Here is a 20258-nt window from a genome sequence, read left to right on the forward strand (position 1 = left end):
AAAGTGGTGTTATTTCTAAACGGTTCACCCAATATGGATGGAAATACCCCCACATTAAAGCTGATGGTCTTCTCTTTAACCCCATAGTGATTGTTTGATTTCAAACCAAAACGTTTGAAGTATAGAGCAAAAAGAAGAAATGCTTCACTGTCCCAATAATTACAGGGCACAATATATTTACAGTTTGGGAGTGTGTGATATGGGGGTTGGAGACATGTTGATTATGACATTACTAAGAAAAACGTGTATCAACAATGGCAGCACTGAGCCTTGCTGTTGGAAAAACAAGTCAGTGTCCGATTTTCGGCTGTATCATATGCACCTCCCCCGATTTCACTCCTCGACATTAGTCTGCAGTCGGGTGCTTCAGTCTTACCATACAAACATTCCAATATTGTATCCTCTATACAGTTTGACAGTTTAGTGGTCCTAAAAAACTGTTTGTTCAGCCATTCCTACTGGGAAAGAATAGTGTCTAAGGTATGATGTTAACACAGGCTTAGGAGATCTTATATGTTTTGATATATGAGATAATATAAGTCAGTTAATTGCAGTCCCCTAAAATACTGAGTACCTCTGGCACCTCCCTCATTTGCAAAGTTCTATTGTAGGGCACTTAAACATTTATATTGTATATCTTTCTTGGGCAAACCAAGTGTTTGTTGTGTGAGACAATAGGATATAGGACAATAACGGTTTCTATGTTACATATTGATGAAAAATAGCTCAATAAGCCTGATTTTGGCCTTGTGTTCTATAGTGCGCGCTTCATACCTGTGGGAAACCGTCAATGAGAATGATGGCTACAACATATGCTACCCTCACTCACCCACTATTCAATTAAGACTATTTTCGGAGATCATTTGTTTACCATTAGGCCTATAGTAGAGTGAAAACGTGCAATGTATTCGACAAGTAATGCTATTATACATATTTTACTCATTTTTCTCCCCAATTGGTAGTTACAGTCTTGTCTTATCGCTGCAACTCCTGTACGGACTCCGGAGAGGTGAAGGTCGAGAGCCGTGCGTCCTCCGAAACACAACCCAACCAAGCCACACTTAATCCAGAAGCCAGCCGCACAAATGTGTCGGAGGAAACACCGTACTGGTCAGCGGGCACTGCGTGATGGGCCAAGGACATCCCTGCCGGCCAAACCCTCCCCTAACCCCGACGACGCTGCTGGTTGCGACAGAGCCTGGACTCGAAACCCGAATCTCTCGTGGCACAGCTAGCACTGCGATGCAGTGCCTGAGACCACTGCGCCACTCGGTTGGCCCCAAGTAATGCTAATCTAATTAGAGGGGTCACAGCCAGAAGTCATAAACCCAGGGGCGATTCTGGGGGGGGGGGGGGGCAGTGCCCCTGTGACAACAATTTTGGACCCCCTTGTGGCCCCCCTAAATGTAGAGTAGTAAATCATTTTTACATAACACATTTTTGCTATCGTTCTTTTTTTACATCAGTTATTATGGCAATGCGGAACACTAATGATTATGAACATGGTCTTTTGCCTGCTAATACCTCCAATGCAGTGAAGAAAACGATATGACAACAATAACGTCTAATGTAACTGGCCCCTCTAACAGTACAACTGGCCCCAGCTTGGCCCCCCCAGTTGAAATGGCCTAGAACCGCCACTGCATAAACCCCGCCTATTTCTACAAAATGGGATTTTAACCTAACCTTATACCTAACCCTAACCTTAAATTAAGACCAAAAATCGAATTTGTGTTTTGATCAATTTTTACGATATATCCAATTTTGACTTTGTGGCTGTGGTAACTAGTGGAAACCTAGAGGCGCAGTTCTGAAGTGTTTAAGAAATTCAAGAATAGTTTTTCATTTTCCTTGTAATATCAGCCCTGCCTCAAATACATTTAAGTAATAAACATTTCAGAACCTGGACCAAAACTGGATTATGCCAGTGTAGTATACCAGAGGGAGACAGAAGAAATTACTAGGGAATGTTTTGACTGATAGCAGAGATACTGCATATAATGACGAGATGATCTTGTCTCCTCCCTATAAATGGGAGTCGTTGTCCCAAAGGCGGGAAGGCAGGTTGTCTGTTTATCGCTGTATATTCCCGAGTGGGCCGATTTTGACTGGAGTGGACGTTTTTCTCGGCCAGAGTGACAACGCATGCTTACACACACACACAATAACATACGCACTATACATACACATGGATTTATTACTTTAGATATGTGGTGGAGTAGGGGCCTGAGGGCACACAGTGTGTTGTAAAATCTGTGAATATATTGTAATGTTTTAAAATTGTATTAATTGCCTTAATTTTCCTGGACCACAGGAAGAGTAGCTGCTGCCACTGGGGATCCATAATAAATACAAATACAAACTCAAAAGTCTGTAACAGAAAACCTGGACACGCGAGGTTCGACTTCAAACAAGGAAGCGAAATATAATCCATTGTTCTATATTGTGGTAGGCGGTTTTAGCAACAGCAGTGCTAGACTGTGGTCGACATGGATGATAGTTCTGATGGTATGGGTGGGGGTGACGAAAGTCATGGACCTGGATGGTCTGTGGTGTAAAGGAAAAGGAAAAAGAATGGCCCTGCTATAAGCGCTGCTGACAGCAGTGGCACTTCTAGTGTTGAGGACGTGAAGGTAGTGAAAAACAAAGTAATGATGTGTCGGAGTGGAAAGTTGTAATCGTGTTTGATGCGACCACGGGTCTCATCTACACCCCACACCAATGCCGTTAAGAAAGAGGAAGATTCTGAACATGAAAACTCTCAATGGGAAAAAAATCACAAGTCATGTCCCTGGAGCTTCGGCTAAGTTGAGGGGGGTCATTTCTGGGGTTCTACTATCTATGTCCATAGATTATATAAAATAAAATGTAGAGGGGCTATAGTGGTTGAAGCCAAAAGGCTGTTCAGAATGAAAGAGGGGCAGAGACCCACTCCAATTTGCATACCGCCCCAACAGATCCACAGATGATGCAATATCTATTGCACTCAGCACTGCCCTTTCCCACCTGGACAACAGGAACACCTATGTGAGAATGCTATTCATTGACTACAGCTCAGTGTTCAACACCATAGTGCCCTCAAAGCTAATCATTAAGCTAAGGACCCTGGGACTAAACCCCTCCCTCTGCAACTGGATCTTGGACTTCCTGACGGGCCGCCCCCAGGTGGTAAGGGTAGGTAACAACACATCTGCCATGCTGATCCTCAACACAGGGGCCCCTCAGGGGTGCGTGCTCAGTCCCCTCCTGTACACCCTGTTCATTCATGACAGCACGGCCAGGCACGACTCCAATACCATCATTAAGTTTGCTGATGACACAACAGTGGTAGGCCTGATCACCGATGACGATGAGACAGCCTATAAGGAGGAGGTCAGAGACCTGGCCATGTGGTGCCAGGACAACAACCTCTCCCTCAACGTGATCGAGACAAAGGAGATGATTGTGGACTACAGGAAAAGGAGGACCGAGCACGCTTCTATTCTCATCGACGGGGCTGTAGTGGAGCAGGTTGAGAGCTTCAAGTTCCTTGGTGTCCACATCACCAACAAACTATCATGGTCTAAACACAAAAAGACAGTCGTGAAGAGGGCACGACAAAACCTATTCCCCCTCAGGAGACTGAAAATATTCGTCATGGGCCCTCAGATCCTCAAAAGGTTCTACAGCTGCACCATCGAGAGCATCCAGACTGGTTGTATCAATGCCTGGTATGGTAACTGCGCGGCCTCCGAACGCAAGGCACTACAGAGGGTAGTGCGTATGGCCCAGTACATCACTGAGGCCAAGCTCCCTGCCATCCAGGACCTCTATACCAGGTGGTGTCAGAGGAAGGCCCTAAAAATTGTCAAAGACTCCAGCCACCCTAGTCATAGACTGTTCTCTCTGCTACCGCACGGCAAGCGGTACCGGAGCACCAAGTCTAGGTCCAAGAGGCTTCTAAACAGCTTCTACCCCCAAGCCATAAGACTCCTGAACAGCTAATCAAAGGGATTCCCAGAGCCCTCTTTTACGCTGCTACTCTCTGTTTATTATCTATGCATAGTCACTTTAACTCTACCTACATGTACATATTAACTCAATTACCTGACTAACCGGTGCTCCCGCACAATGACTCTGTATCGCTACCCCCTGTATATAGCCTCGCTATAGTTATTTTACTGCTGCTGTTTAATTATTTGTTACTTTTATTTTCTATTTTTTACTTATCTATTTTTTTACTTAACACTTATTGTTTCTTAAAACCTCTTAAGCATTGTTGGTTAAGGGCTTTTAAGTAAGCACTTCATTGTAAGGTCTCCAGCTGTTGTATTCAGCGCATGTGACAAATACTATTTGATTTGATATTAGAAGTGAAAGCTTGTCAGTATTATTAATGTTTGAGAAGGTTGTACCTAAGAAAGTACAGATAGGCTTTCACTGTTAAGAGAGTTTGTCCCACCTCCACTAAGGTGCTTTAAATGACAAATAATGGGACATGTAGCGGCTCTGTGCAAAGGAAAGAAAAGATGTGCAAAGTGTGGAGGGGAACATGATTATGGTGAATGTGGGAACAATGTTAAGGTTAAATGTTGTAATTGTGGGGGGGACACAGTTTAGCATTTGGTGGATGCCAGGTGCAGAAAGAAGCTAGAGAGGCCCAAAATATAAAATCACTCATAATGTCTCTTATGCAGAGGCTGCAAGGCAGATTGGTGGAACTATTAGGCAGAATGAGGGAGACAATAGGGTCAGTCCTGGAATAAGGGGAGCTACTGTAGGAAATGTTGCTTATGTTGGTCCAGACACGGATACGAGACCTGTTCAGAATTCTTGCTCTCACAAATGTGTCGTTTCAAAGGACACCTTAATAGTTCATCAGATTGACTTCAATAGCCTTCATTGGAAAGGTTATCAGACCCGCCAAGTTAAAGATCACTGTGGAAGTAACAGATGTTACTGTCGCCATGATTGTTGATATGTTGACTTCTAATAATACTAATGATGGAATGTCTCAGTATGATGTTAATAAGAGTTTTTGTTATCCTTCAGTGGAATGCCAGAAGCCTTATTGCTAACGGTCAGGAGTTTTAAGAAATATGTAATAGATTTAGAGATCCAACCTAATGTGATATGTGTTCAAGAAACATGACTTAGACCACATCTTGATTTTATTATTCCAGGTTATTGTTCAATCAGATCTGATAGATCAATTGGACAGGGTGGTGGTTGTGCCACGTTCATAAGAGAAGGTCTTGTATATCGTAATATAATTGCCCCATCTGAATATGAATGTGTGATGGTGGAAATCTACAGTGCAGGTAGTAATATTAAGTTACACAATTTTTACAACCCTTGTTGTCAACTATCTGAAGCGATGTTTGATGAAATATCAGGAGAATTGGGCTCTAGAGAGATATGGTGCTACTGTTGACTCTTCTTTGGATGCTGTTTTTACCAAAATGAGATGCGTTCAGCCTTAATAGGCTTTGGAGATACAGCTCCATTTTGTGATCAGTTGTGCTGTAATGTTTAAGCATTTACCTGATGAGGTCATGCTTGTTCTCCTGGGATTATTTATTAAGATTCGGAGTGAGGGGTTATACCTTCTGGTTGGAAACGTGCAGTAATATTACCTTGTGTAAAGCCTGGTAAGAACCCTTCATGTGCGGATAGTTATAGACCAATAGCACTGACCTCTAACTTGTGTAAACTGATGGAAAAGATGATAGTCAATAGATTGTCATATTTCCTGGAGCATAGAGGTTTATTGAGTCAATGTCAAAGTGGATTCCGTAAAGGTAGATCTACTTTGGATGCATTAGTAAAGGTGAGCAATGAAGTTAAACAAACTTTGTTCATGAAAAAAGTGATGGCTACTGTCTTTTTTTACATTTAAAAGGCCTATGACACTATGTGGAGAGAAGGCCTACTGATTAAGATGGAAAGACTTGGTATTGGTGGGAGATTATATAACTGGGTTTTGGCATTCTCATTTAATCGCTCTTTTTGAGTTAAAATCGGATCCATTTTTTCTGATGACTATGGAGTTGACAATTGTGTTCCTCAAGGCAGTGCTATCAGTCATATTTTGTTCAAAATTATGATAAACAATGTGTTTTCAAATATAGGCAGGGGTATTGGGGCTTCCCTATATGCTGATGATGGAGCTATTTGGAAGAGGGGAAGGAATGTCTCTTGTGTGATCAAATCTATTCAACAAGCTACAGTGGATGTTGAAAGATGGTCGATTGACTGGAGTTTTAAATTGTCTGTGGCGAAGTCTTGCTGTATATTCTTCTTGAAGATGAAAGTTGCTGATAATATACAGTTGTTTCTGTTTGGACAGTCTATGGGGAGGGTTTCGAAGTACAAATATTTGGGTCTATGGTTCAATGAGTGATATACATGGAAAGATCATGTCATAAATGTTGAAACAAAGTGTAAGAACGTGGTGAATCTTATGCGCTCAGTCTCCGGTTATGAATGGGGTGCTGACAGACAATCGTTGATGGATATTTATAGAGCTCTGATCAGGACAACAATTGATTACGGGTGTATAGTTTAAGGAACAGCGGCAAAGACTTAGTTTCAGAAGCTGGACAGAATCCAGTATATAGCTTTAAAGCTATGTATTGGTGCATTTAAATCAACATATGTATGTGCCTTACTAGTGGAAGCAGGTGAGATGCCTTTGGATATACGGCTTAAAAATGTGTAATTAGCTTATTGGGTTAGGTTGAAAGGATGTGAGGTTGAGCATCCCACTGCTACTGTTCTAGGTGACTGTTGGGAATATACTAGTAGACAAGGCAGTGGCTTTGGTTGGACAGTTGGAAAGTTTGCTGATGAGAGTGGTTTGAGGGAGTTGGAGGTTGGCCCTTCTGTGGTGATAGAGGATGTTCCTCCATAGTTACTCCCAGATCCTGTTGTTGATCTAACCTTGGTAGAGAAAAGGAAAGATTGGTCAGAAGTCAGTGATATAGGGAAACTGGTTGACAATTACCAGTGGCGACCCGTCATTCAGGGCAGTTTTGAGCCCATTTTGCATGTTATTTTGGCATTAATACATGTCACATATCAGTTTGCAAACAATGTAAAAAATATATATCATAGAGTTAATAAAGCTGCACACAAATATGGTCTCTTTTTTGTTTTCTTGAGTAAGGCAGCCCCAAAATGCAGGTGTTTCAGCCTAGCTCAGTGCTTTCTGTGGTGGTGGTACAAGCCAGCAGAAAATACGGAGCGTTGCACCGTGATTAGCTCAGTGTTCTGTCACTCATGGGGACACTACGTCAACGCCAAGTCTAAGGGTAGAGCTCGGAAATTCTAGCCCCTTGGGTGCTGCCATAGAGTTACATTAGAAGTGCCCATCCAAGAAGGCTCAAGATCATTGGCCACAAATAAAATGATGCCAAATCACTTTATATCTACAGAAGCTTTGATTGGACTGATCATGTCAACATCATACTTTCTAAATCTTAGCTAGTAGTCATCATCATGAATCAAGTCGACAATCTACTGACAAATCCTTTTTAATCCTTGTCATATGAAGAGAAATAATGAAGAGAAATTATAGATAAAACGTATCGGTGCTCATCGGCCATTGGACATAAACATTACACAACAAGTTGGAAATCGCAAATTCAACAATGAGTGGTTTGGAAGGAATCAGTGTCTAAGTGCAAGCATTGCAAAGCAATCATTAGCCTGCTATTCAGTGGAGTGGTTGTGTGGTCCCAAGTCTAAGATTAAGGGTCTCTTTTCCTAGTTTAAAATTATAAACATTCAACATTGGCCATGGTGTCAATGAAGCATGATTTGTGACGTACTCCAAACAACTGTTAACTCAGAACTGCAAAATCTGACTTTAGTGAGTTCAAGACAACTGGGAACTCGGGAAAAATGAGCTAGGACTGGGAAAATACGTTTTGAGTTCCCAGTTGTCTTGAAAGCACCATAAATCCAGAGAATGGCAGACTTTGATGACAAAATTTGCCCACGAAGGACTGCCGCCAAGGTGAGTCCAAAAATGTATTGTATGCTGCTGCATAAATTATGTAATATGCCACTACTACACCCATTCTCTCAATTCCGCTTAGGACATTGTACATTGAATTCTTCATTACATTTGATTGGCAAGCATGTGAATGGTTTGTGTCGAGAGTGCATGGTCGATGAAACAGGGGATCATGTGTTGTTATATTGTTGTAAGTATGTTGAAGAGAGGGAAATATTGAAGTGTAGGGTCATTGAGGTTGGTTGGGGGGGTTGGAAGGGATTTGGGGGATGGTGGAGGGTCTTAAAAGTTAGTGGGGCTCTTTTTATTTTCTCAGGAGTACTGAGTTAGGTAGGAGGATTTAGGAATGTTGTAAACCGTGATTGACCACACACTCCAGCACAGTAGGTGGCGGCATATACCTTTAACGTTGGTTTGCGGACCGCAATTATGTCGAAGAAGAAGAAGAAGAAGAAGAAGAAGAAGAAGGGTGGATCCTCTCGCATCGCTTCTTCCTCTATGCTGATAGCTACTGTACCTCTTTTGTAGTTGCTAACTAGCGGTTCTTAGCGTCAACGTTAGCAAGGTACGTGTCCAAAGTTTACTATCCTGTAATGCTAGCCCCCAAAGTATATAAACGACTTGGAAAAAACTAACTTGCTTAATAATCTATCTCATCGATTGTCAATGTAGCTTCATCGAAGGTCCAAGAAGTCTTAATTCCAGGTCACAGTAATTAGTGCTGCTAGCTACACGACTGACTGGAATCCACACGAGCTCCGTTGTGTGAGTATTGCATGATCAGATCAACATAAGCTGATTTGTTATTAATCGCAGCAATTAAGATGGGGAAATAAGATGGGGGAAATTATCATTTGTGCGGGAGTCAATGTCAGACTCGATCAAATAACTCTACCAACTGGCTCAGTTGGTAGAGCATGGTGTTTGCAACGCCAGGGTTGTGGGTTCGATTCCCACGGGGGACCAGTACGGAAGAAAAAAAATGTATGACATGTATGCATTCACTACTGTAAGTCGCTCTGGATAAGAGCGTCTGCTAAATGACTAAAATGTAAAAATGTATAGTTGTGTTCTAAATCTGTCCATGAACAGTGTTCCATCTACATTTATTTTCCATTAGCAGACAATGTCTTTGGCTCGGATGTTTTGCCGTTTAAATGGCTATTTGCAACCCATATCGAAAGCACCGGCTCCTTTGGTCTCTGGATTCATACGAACCCAGAATGAAGTGAGACATTGGCAGCATACTGCTCCACAAACGACGAGTTGTCACTGGCAGCTTCAGGAAGAATGCCTTGGTAAGTATGACTAGTTGTATCAGCCCTTTACCAAACTCTAAATTAACATTTTATTTGCTCTAGACAGTCTGTTTTTGAATACAGCTCCATATGTGTCTGCCCTTCTTTGAGGCTTTTGAAAAGCTCACTGGTCTTTGTAGTTGAATCTGTGCTTGAAGTTCAATACTTGACTGCTGGACTAATAGCAATTGCTATTTTAGTTCAGATTTTTTTATTTATAAAAAATATATAATTTTTCATCCACTTTGACAGAGTATTTTGTAAATTGTGGACAAAAAATAGAATTTATCTGTTTTAATCCCATTTTGTAACACAATAAAATGTGAAGAAGTCCAAGGTGTCTGAATGAATACTTCTGCAAGGCACTAATAATAATAATAATAATAATAATAATAATAATAATAATAATAATAATTGCATATGTCCTAACCTAACCCTAATTGCTCCTGTAAATTGCTCTGGATAAGAGTGTCTGCTAGATGACTAAAATGTATATGGTAATATTCATAAGCATGTAACTTCGCCTCTGTCTTCACTTTTGCGCATTACACACTTACTCTCAGCTGGCCTCTTTCCGCTTGTGGAGTCCCAGGAAAAGCTTTTTTTTATTTAACCTTTTATTTAAAGGTTAAGAAGAAGTTAAGAACAAATTCTTATTTACAATGACGACCTACGAGGGAACAGTGGGTTAACTGCCTTGTTCAGGGGCAGAACGACAGATTTTTACCTTGTCAGCGCCGGGATTCGATCCAGCAACCTTTCAGTTACTGGCCCGACGCTCTAATCACTAGGCTACCTGCCGCCTCTGAATGCTAGACTAGAATAGATTGTTGAATTTTTTTGGGTGGTGGGGGGCAGGAATTTATTATACTAATAGACCAGGCAGGGATCAGCAACTGGATTCAGCCGTGGGACGATATTTTTTTCTTGAGCGGATTGTCGGGGACCGAAACATGATTACAAATAATTTGTAGACTGTAAATTGACCTCAAGAAGCCCAAACAGATATATTTTACTAAAACATCATTTCAAACCTTGCTTACATTTGTGTACAATGACATCTCTGTTATGCGTGGTGTTACGTTCTAAATAACAGGGTAAAAACTGACCGACAACTATGAAACGCTCAAACCAAGTTTATTCACCCAATGGGTCAGACAGCTGAAAAGACATATTCACACAAGCACTGGTATAACCCTTCCTTCTATACTGAGTCTCTTCCTTACACATCTGAACAGCCAATGCACCTCTGTTGCTAGACAGGACTTTAGTGATGCATGTTCTGTCTCAATTCATTTGACCCGAACTCAGCCCAAATTCTGCTGTCCTGTTGACTTGTACCAGACTGTGGCCCTTCTCCTTCCAATAGAATACCTGTTGTCTAACAAAAACAAGTTCTGACAGAATGTGAATATTCTACATTCCCCTCGCTCCCTCAGTGACATGAATAAGGATATTTCATATTTTTAAGTCAGAACCCATCAGTGGGAATACTTGAACAGGTTTCCTAAATTAAAAACACTTATAGCTGATTTCTTGTTTTTACAGTCTTATGTCCCAAATGTTTTTTATATTAAAAAAATATATGTACAGTACCAGTCAAAAGTTTGGACACACCTACTCATTCAATGGTTCTTCTTTATTTTGACTATTTTCTACATTGTAGAATAATATTGAAGACATCAAAACTATAGAATAACACATATGGAATCATGTATTAACCAAATAAGTTTTAAACAAATCAAAATATATTTGAGATTTTTCAAAGTAGCCACCCTTTGCCTTGACAGCTTTGCACACTCTTGGGGGGCCAAATAAAACCAACCGTGGGCCAAATTAGGGCCGCCAGTTGGGGAACCCTGTAATAGTCAATTTGAATGTTTAAATACAGCAGCCAAAGGAACTGAGTTTTTGAAAGAAGAGACCCACTGGGCACAGACATCAGTTCAATGTCTAGTTTTGATTTACATTTGGTTGAGTAGTCAACTAACATGAAATCAACAAAACATGTCAGTTTCATTGGATTTAGGTTAAAAGTTGGGTAAAATAAAAACATCATGCCGTGACGTTGATTACTTTTTGCAAATCCAATCAGTTTTCCACATTGATTCAATGTCATCACATATATATATTTTTTTGGTTGAAATTACATGGAAACAACATTGATTCATCCAGTTTTTGACCAGTGGGGAGAATGTGCGATGGCTATAGCAGTTATTTACAGACCCATAACCATTCAATCTTCATAAACAGAAGCAAAAGCCGTCTTCATCTTATTCTAGTCCTGTATTATTCAAACATGTCATTACAATGATGAAGATAAGAGAATGATTGACCTATGAAAAAAGCATCACATTTCATGTCTATCATTTCTGATGGCAATTTCCCTTGTCACAACTGCATTCACTGTTATGCCATGATCAGCGGGAACTCTCTAATCCATCCCCACTCGGGTGAGCGGATAAAGGTTTGGTAGAATAACCTGTAAAACAAAATATGTTGTGCATCTCCTTAAGTGTTCCTGTGAATTTGTATTATGTGGATAAGAAAGACCAAACGTGAACTTAAGACAAGGATTTGTGAGTATAAGAGCTCCATTCGCAACCACAATGAGGGAGGAGATGGGGAAAAATGACTTATTGGATGGACCACTTGGGCACTCTTGCCTCAGCAGGTCTCAATGAGGAATGTTTCTTTTGTTCTTTTTTTATTTACATTTTTTTTTCTCTCGCTCTAGACTGCTTTTTATTGTGGTAGATGTTCGACACAGTGTCCAGGTCAAACTGTAGACAACAGTGACAGTCTGATCCTCCAGTAACAGTCTACTGGTCTTTCAGCTCCTTCAGTCTCCTGATGGCCGACTTCACTGTGACTGCAGACGTCGTGTTGTATGTCCAGGCGCCTACAGCAACAGTCTTCATGCAGGACCCACAATGCCAGATACCAACAGCCGTCCTGTTCCTTTTCTTGTTTTTAATATACCCTCCTATAAGCTATGACATCATAATGTATCTTTGTGTGTTTGTGTATATTTTACATATTAAATCCTAGTCTGGAACTGGCACTTCACACTTGAATTGGCCAGTTTTTACATTATAGGCTAATATGTACTTGTAAATCTGACATTTTGATTTGGCAGAGCTCAGCTATGGAGGGCTTGTGATGCACTTTGCCTATGTGTGGCTACGGGATCATTGCCACTCTGCCTCCTGCTTCAACAGCAAGACCAACCAGAGGAACCTGGATACAGCAAATGTGGAGCTAAACATACGTCCTGCCAACACCAGGGTGGATGATGAGAATATCTTCCTCACATGTAAGTCTTGGTTTGAAGATTTATTTTCCCAACTGAGGGATGGAAAATATTCTCTACCCAGTTTGTCTCACATCACATACAGTCGGTGGCTTTCTTTGTTTTGATTTGTTGTAGATTTAAAAAAATTAAAATTAAAATTCTCCAAATGTTGATTTTGGCATGAGAAACAGTTTTCTTTGGAACCAAAGTGAAGAATTGAGCTTGTTTTTTTCCCTTTTAGACCCTGTTGGAATCCCACATTTATGGAGTAGCCTTGCCTAAAAATTATCTTCTCCACTGCCAAACCTGAGATAGTTATCTTCTTAAAAACAAACATCTTTCGGGGAGACCTTTGACTCTTGAAAAAAGGTTGTAATGTACTGCAGATATTGCTGCCATATGCTTTATTTGAATTAAATGTTTGTACAATGGTACATCTTTTCACAAGGCATTGGTTAAACTATAACCATTCTCACTTACTCAAGGTGCAATCGGTTGAACATTTCAGTGAGCTACTGAATCTAGGTCAGTTTGATGTTGTCAAGAACTCTAAATCCATGCCAGTAGTTAAGCCTATCATTTGATCATTTTCAATGGTGAACCGCAATCCCATTTTCTTTATGGCAGAACTGTGATCTATGCACCTATTGTTACTCATCCATTATTTTTAACAGTATAATAGATGGAATTGTCTTTGTTTTGTCTACCTCAGGGCCTGATGGTCATGTGACAAGGTACAACCTGAGCTGGCTTGCTCAGAACAGCTATGAGGGACAGAAGCAGAATGCCATGCAGCCACGCATCATCTGGAACTCCGACATCTATACCAGTGCCAAGGTGCCCTCTGCTAACTGGGACAAGTTTATGAGCTGTGATGATGAACTGAAAAAGTTCCTTGGGAGCTTTCTGCTGTACGGCATTGCTTTTGTGGAGGGCGTCCCGCCGACTGTTGAGGCCACAGAGACTCTTACCCAGAGGGTCAGCCTCATCAGGTATAGTAAGCCCCTCTGTGATTGCCTGGGGTAGGGAATGAGAAGTGGGGTTGAGGGGGCTTAAAGGTAATGGCATACCACCCACCACAATGCATACGAAACATGCATGGTTTTAGAGTGGGGGATTATTTAATAAGGAATGAGAACAAACACCCCAGATATCTATTTTTGGGGGGCATTAAATAAGCTTGATATTTATCAGGGTTGGCTTGTTTACACTCTTTGTTTTGCAAAGTAACAGTGCTACAGAGAAAGTTTTGGTTTCCTTAACATCAACTTTGATACGTTTGTCAAGTTAACATGCACAACAGACTTCTCTGCAGTTGGAATGGAGGGTGGAATTGTCAAAAGAATGGTCATTGTTGCACTTTGACAGTGTCTCCTCTGCCAGTGTAGTGAGAAAAGAGAGGTACTTTGTCCTCATTAATCCACCAGGTCTGTTCATTAAGGACTCTGCAGGTGGTGTGGATTGAAGTTTCAAACGCCTGAGCAAGCGCACTAATCCCTCTTTGTACTGGACTCTACTTTGGGGTGAAGGGAAGGGAGGGAGGGAGGGAGGAAGCAGCGTGTTATAAGAAATGCATTGCTCATGGTTGCCAGATGAGGACAATTTCTTATTCTAGTCCAGTGAGGATATTTGGTCATCAGAAGTAATTGCCCTCCTCCTTACACCCCAAAGAAGCAAAATATCACTCACTATTTGGATCACAGTTGCCATTATAATCTTGTTTGAACTGTTATTGTACTGTATAATGTTTTAGGTATCACTTTTGAAACAGCTGACTCTACTTTGTGTTTTCATTCTTGTTTCCTACTAGGGAGACTATGTATGGCAAGATGTGGAACTTCACATCGGATTTCTCCCGAGGAGACACTGCCTACACCAAACTGGCCCTGGACCGTCACACAGACACCTCATACTTCCAGGAGCCATGTGGGTATGTATTTAGATGTTCACACATGGATGGGTATTTTTTTAACTGTATTGGAGTGATCAGGTCAAAGTAGCAAGTCAGTACACATGTTGATCTGTATATTGGTTAGGTTGAGATTCCTCAGATAAAGACACACTTTAGACATCTACAGTGCCATCGGAAAGTATTCAGACGCCTTGACTTTTTCCACATTTTGTTACATTACAGCCTTATTCTAAAACGGATTAAATAAATTAAAATCCTCAGCAATCTACACACAATACCCCATAATGACAAAGCGAAAATAGGTTTTTGCATTTTTGCAAATGTATTAAAAATAAAAACGGCCTTATTTACATAAGTATTCAGACCCTTTGCTATGAGACTCAAAATTGAGCTCATGTGCATCCTGTTTCCATTGATAATCCTTAAGATGCTTCTACAACTTGATTGGAGTCCACCTGTGGTAAATTCAATTGATTGGACATGATTTGGAAAGGCACACACCTGTCTATATAAGGTCCCACAGTTGACAGTTCATGTCAGAGCAAAAACAAAGCCATGAGGTAGAAGGAATTGTCCATAGAGCTCAGAGACAGGATTGTGTCGAGGCACAGATCTGGGGAAGGGTAACAAAACACTTCTGCAGCATTGAAGGTCCCCAAAACCAGTGGCCTCCATCATTCTTAAATGGAAGAAGTTTGGAACCACCAAGACTCTTCCCAGAGCTGGCCGCTCAGCCAAATTGAGCAATCGGAAGAGAAGGGCCTTGGTCAGGGAGGTGACCAAAAACCCAATGGTCACTGACAGAGCTCTAGAGTTCCTCTGTGGAGATGGGAGAACCTTCCAGAAGGTCAACCATCTCTGCAGCACTCCACCAATCAGACCTTTATGGTAGAGTGGCCAGACAGAAGCCAATCCTTAGTAAAAGGTACATGACAGCCCGCTTGGAGTTTGCCAAAAGGCACCTAAAGACTCTCAGACCATGAGAAACAAGATTCTCTGGTCTGATGAAACCAAGATTCCACTCTTTGGCCTGAATGCCAAGCATTCCTGGCACCATCCCCATGGTGAAGCATGGCGGTGGCAGCATCATGCTGTGGGGGTGTTTTTCAGGGATGGTGAGACTAGTCAGGATCAAGGGAAAGGTGAACGGAGCAAAGTACAGAGAGATCCTTGATGAAAACCTGCTCAGGACCTCAGACTGGGGCGAAGGTTCACCTTCCAACAGGACAACGACACTAAGCACACAACCAAGACAACTTAGGAATGGCTTCAGGACAAATCTCTGAATATCCATGAGTGGCCAAGCCAGAGCCCCGACTTGAACCCGATCGAACATCTCTGGAGAGACCTGAAAATAGCTGTGCAGCAACACTCACCATCCAACGTGACAGAGCTTGACAGGATCTGCAGAGAAAAATGGGAGAAACTCCCCAAAATACAGGTGTGCCAAGCTTGTAAAGGTGCTTCAACAACGTACTGAGTAAAGGGTCTGAATACTTATGTAAATGTGATGTGTATTTTTAATTTCAATAAACTAGGAAACAGTGCTAAAAAGGAGTTTTTTCTTTGTCATTATGGGGTATTGTGTGTAGCTTGATGGGGGGACAATTTAATTAATTTTAAAATAAGGCTGTAACCTGGAAAAAGTCAAAGGGTCTGAATACTTTCTGAAGGCAGTGTATGTATATAGATTATTGTGTTAGGCTATTACAGTGATGTTACAAAAATTGACAGTTGTAACAACAGATCCAGCATTGGCCTTTTAAAGACATGCTCCAGAGCTGTGGCGACTTGTACATATTTTTTAAACCTCCCACTTTGGGCTGAATGTGTCAATGTGTAGTTCATAAATACATTACATTACATATATACATTACTACTCAATTAGCCACGAAATCCCTAGTTTGAAACGGACTGTTTTCTGGAAGTTATTTCCCCTGCTTTTCCCCCCATGTGGGCCAGCTACTAGCGATTTGAGTTCTAGCCAATGAGCTTTAGCCCTTCGCCATTTGAGTGACAGCTAGAAAGACGCATGCACACACACAGCAGAGCGAGAACAATAATGTGGTGCACCTATGTGATATGGTATGCCATTTTCTGGGACCACTTTTGGTATGTGAGCGCTACTTTCTGAACTACTAGCTAAAAAGTATACTAAAGTACCGGAGAATATCTTCAAATGATAGGACACAAGCCAGACACACATTGCTATGCCACAGACATCTTGATAAAAGAAGTTATAGTACAACATGAAACTAAGCTCTCCCTTGGCCTCCCATCAAATGACAGGGCAATAGCCACCTACTGGGCATTTCATAATAACATGTGACTTACTTTGATGCCATTGACTTTGACTTGCAGGATCCAAGTGTTCCATTGCCTTAGGCATGAGGGAACAGGAGGAAGAACACTACTTGTAGATGGATTCTATTCTGCTGACAAAGTGCTCCAGAAGACGCCTGAGAACTTTGAGCTGCTAGCTCGGGTTCCTATCAAGCACGAGTACATTGAAAATGTCAGCGACCACCGTAACCACATGATCGGCATTGGCCCTGTGCTCAACGTGTATCCCTGGAACAATGAGGTGTACATGATCCGGTATGACCAGTCGGTTGTCATTTGAGATGTGCATGTCTCCCTGAATGTCTTGCTTTAAACAGATCTTCCAATGTCATTGGCCGTACAACCTTACATTAACCAGTCTTGGTTACCTATTAACTCACAATGTTGTATGCGTTTGAAAAATGATACACCCATCAATACAAATTAACACACTTTGGAAGGTTCTTAGTGGAAGGCTCAGGATCTGGTGCTCATACGCAGCAAAACTTGTGTTATTCCAGCTCCTTTGAGATCAATGTTATGAATATATGATCTAATATTGAGTATTAATATGGTATCACCTTGTTTGGTCGCCTGTCTTACAGATACAATAACTACGACCGTGCAGTCATAAACACAATACCCCATGACATTGTCAAGCGATGGTATGTGGCTCACAGAGAGTTGACCACAGAGCTGAGGAAGCCGGAGAATGAGTTGTGGGTCAAACTGAAGCCTGGAAAGGTAAGGAATAATAGTTGCCTTTTCATTGATAGAGACAAAGGATTTAGCACTACTTGATCAGTTGAGTTAGATATTGACATAAGAGGGGGGAGGGGGGCATCCCACACTTAACTGTAAACCAGGATTAAGCTGCAGGTGATGGGTGAAGTCTTACAAAATGTTACACAAAACATATGTGCCCTCTTTTTCTGTAAGGTTCTCTTCATTGATAACTGGCGTGTCATGCATGGCCGGGAGTCCTTCACAGGCCTGCGGCAACTGTGTGGCTGCTACCTGACCAGAGACGACGTCCTGAACACTGCCCGCTCCTTGGGTCTGCAGGCCTAAGTGAAGAAGAGCCACCCTGAGTCTCCAACCCTTCCAGCCAACACCAAAGTCCTTTAGAGAAAGCAGAAAAGCACCATCACCCAATCAGTCATACATGTTTAAGGAGACCGAAAAGTCTTGTACAATCAAATCGTTTTTATATTATGAGCATTTACTGAGTGAAATCAAGTATTTCCACTGCATGAATGCAGTTATATAACTAAATGACATTCCTAATATGGGCATAAAATAATTGTACTGTACTTTAAAAATATTCTCTACCCAGAAATATTTTACATGAGATATTGTTAGACTTGTTGAAGTCAAGAAAATGGACTGATCTGTTTGGGATTTAAGATTTGTAGACATGCATTATGCTCTTGTCACAACAATCATCTTTTGAACTGGAACTTAACATATTGAGGTGTTTAACTACATTTTTGCCTTTGTTTTAGGGATTTGTTTCTAGTATTTCTGAAGTACTTTTGCTAGTAATTTGTTTATGAATGTATTAGGAAATGTTGCCTTGTTTACATAATGAAATAAATTGGGTGATTTATTTTTTTTTTCAGCACTTTTCCTGATTTCTATTGGGTGACTGTATTTTAAAAAATATATTTTTTTAAAGGGAGTTGGTTATACATATCTCTGAAACCATATCCAGCATTAAAAGGAAAGTACAGAGCCATGTTAACTTGGCAAAATGTTCTCGAACATTGCCGATCGCAAACCCATGAATAGAGCCGATGTGATTCTTTAGTCTACATGTCAGAGAGGCATGTTTGCTCTACATGGAATTAGGCTATCAGAAGTTATCCTGCTGAACGCGCCCCAGATTAGGGTTATTTGGTCTGGTTGTCACGCATATACCCTGTGTGTGTGTATGTATATATAAAGTAGCATGTTAACAGAACATTTGTTTTATGTTGTCTCTCGAGCGCATAGAATTACGTATACTACCATCTTTGTTGAAACTCCGCTCGAGCGACGCTTACGGTTCGATCTACTTTTTCTCGTTTGGTTGGACTTCGAATGAACTATCGCGAGGCTTAGTGAGGCGGTAGGGCTTTTTCTTGAAAAGTCATGCGCACTGTGCACGTTTCGTGCTATCCGGGATCCCATTGAGCACACACGTTGTCCCCAAGTCAGTTGCACAGCAGACCGAAGATGGCGGATGTACAAAGTAAGTAGCCCTTGCAGTCTTAACAGTACTATCTTATTTCAAAGTAGCTAGCTACAACTGCTGTGGAGTTTTAGGTGTTTGTATGTGTTTATTTACTAGGACATTTTTAAATACTACTAGCAGCATTGCACCAAACATTGAGGCATGATCAAACAGGCGGCCACGTTCCCATTAACTTCACATGACCCATCGTAAACCATGTGGTTATCAAACTAGCTACACTTATAGCAGTATATTAATTGATGTAGCTAGTTTAAGTTACCTGCGCATACTCCCGGATCATGGTATTGCAATCGTGCTGAATTCTGATGTAAGATGCCTAGCTAACTTTAACCACTGTCGTCTTAGGTAACGTAGTTACTAAATAACGTTAGTTGGCTACTGTACACAGCTACATGGCAAGTAACTAATGGCGTAACTAGCTATCAACAAAGTATATGCTTTTGTGTAACAGTCGTGCCCAATGGCAGCCTCGGAACTTGATCCTAGCGAGCTAACGTTACGCCATTTTGTTAATCACACGCAACTAAAGATTTCATCCAGACGCAGAAGGAATGGTGGCCACAAGGTCTGAAACGGTACTGCGAATTCATTCATATTAACGACTAAGTTAACTTGCTTACTTGCAATATCTGAGTTGTATGTGTTATACCCGTTTCTGTGACTGCGGACACCGTACATAATTGGGTACATTTTACCCGTGAAGGCACATTTTTAGCACCACCAAAAGTACCACGTGCCCGTCATGTCAGCCACGTGGGAGCACTTTGCCAAATCGAGTTTTGGTATACTGATGAGACAGTTATTAGCTATCTATCAATTAGCCGGGTAAACTCAACTCTGCGATTGACTTTAGTTTTCTTAGTGGTATTTACAAGGATGTGCATGGGTATACATCGTCCAACGAAGTGCATACAGTATGTACAAGTTTCTTCTCGACAATGCATTTCTGTTGAAAACGAGGGGGAATCCTCCGGTATGGAGACGTCAGGGAACAAAACATCTTTGTTGCTGGCTAGTAATGTTATCCCTTTGTTTTTTCCTTTCAAGTGAACTCTGCGAAAAAGCAGAAGAAGAAGGAAAAGACAGTTGCTGTTGAAGACGTTGGGGTAAGTCCTTACAGTAATTGACTGTGATGCACCAGTTTCACTACAAGCTTTTTTTACTGTTAGATTCAAATGGTATGAAGGTGTGTGTAC

General features: G+C 41.3%; 2 protein-coding genes across 6 annotated transcripts in view; both read left to right on the forward strand.

Annotated features, from left to right (window-relative positions):
* The first annotated feature begins 8420 nt into the window (after positions 1–8420).
* Positions 8421–18447, forward strand: LOC106563395 (trimethyllysine dioxygenase, mitochondrial). Of its 5 annotated transcripts, none has more exons than XM_014128911.3 (9): positions 8421–8564; positions 8672–8764; positions 9120–9297; positions 12135–12613; positions 13305–13584; positions 14403–14522; positions 16866–17102; positions 17432–17570; positions 17766–18447. In XM_014128911.3, exons 4-9 carry the CDS (start codon positions 12460–12462, stop codon positions 17895–17897), a joined length of 1062 nt encoding a protein of 353 aa, XP_013984386.1. In that variant the 5' UTR covers positions 8421–8564; positions 8672–8764; positions 9120–9297; positions 12135–12459; the 3' UTR covers positions 17898–18447. The 5 variants fall into 5 exon arrangements, with proteins under 5 accessions (XP_013984386.1, XP_013984384.1, XP_013984385.1 ...); XM_014128909.3 differs by having other exon boundaries at positions 12437–12613; XM_014128910.3 differs by having other exon boundaries at positions 9123–9297; positions 12437–12613.
* Positions 18448–18937: 490 nt separating this feature from the next.
* Positions 18938–20258, forward strand: part of LOC106563393 (H/ACA ribonucleoprotein complex subunit DKC1) — a 12267-nt gene continuing 10946 nt past the window's right edge. Inside the window, exons 1-2 of the mRNA XM_014128906.3 lie at positions 18938–19059; positions 20110–20168. Coding sequence (XP_013984381.3) covers positions 19044–19059; positions 20110–20168 — 75 coding nt within the window. The 5' untranslated portion in view covers positions 18938–19043. The remainder of the gene's footprint in view (positions 19060–20109; positions 20169–20258) is intronic.

This window comes from Salmo salar, chromosome 11, assembly GCF_965601325.2.
Source record: "Salmo salar chromosome 11, fSalSal1, whole genome shotgun sequence".
NCBI classification, from domain to species: Eukaryota; Metazoa; Chordata; class Actinopteri; order Salmoniformes; family Salmonidae; genus Salmo; species Salmo salar.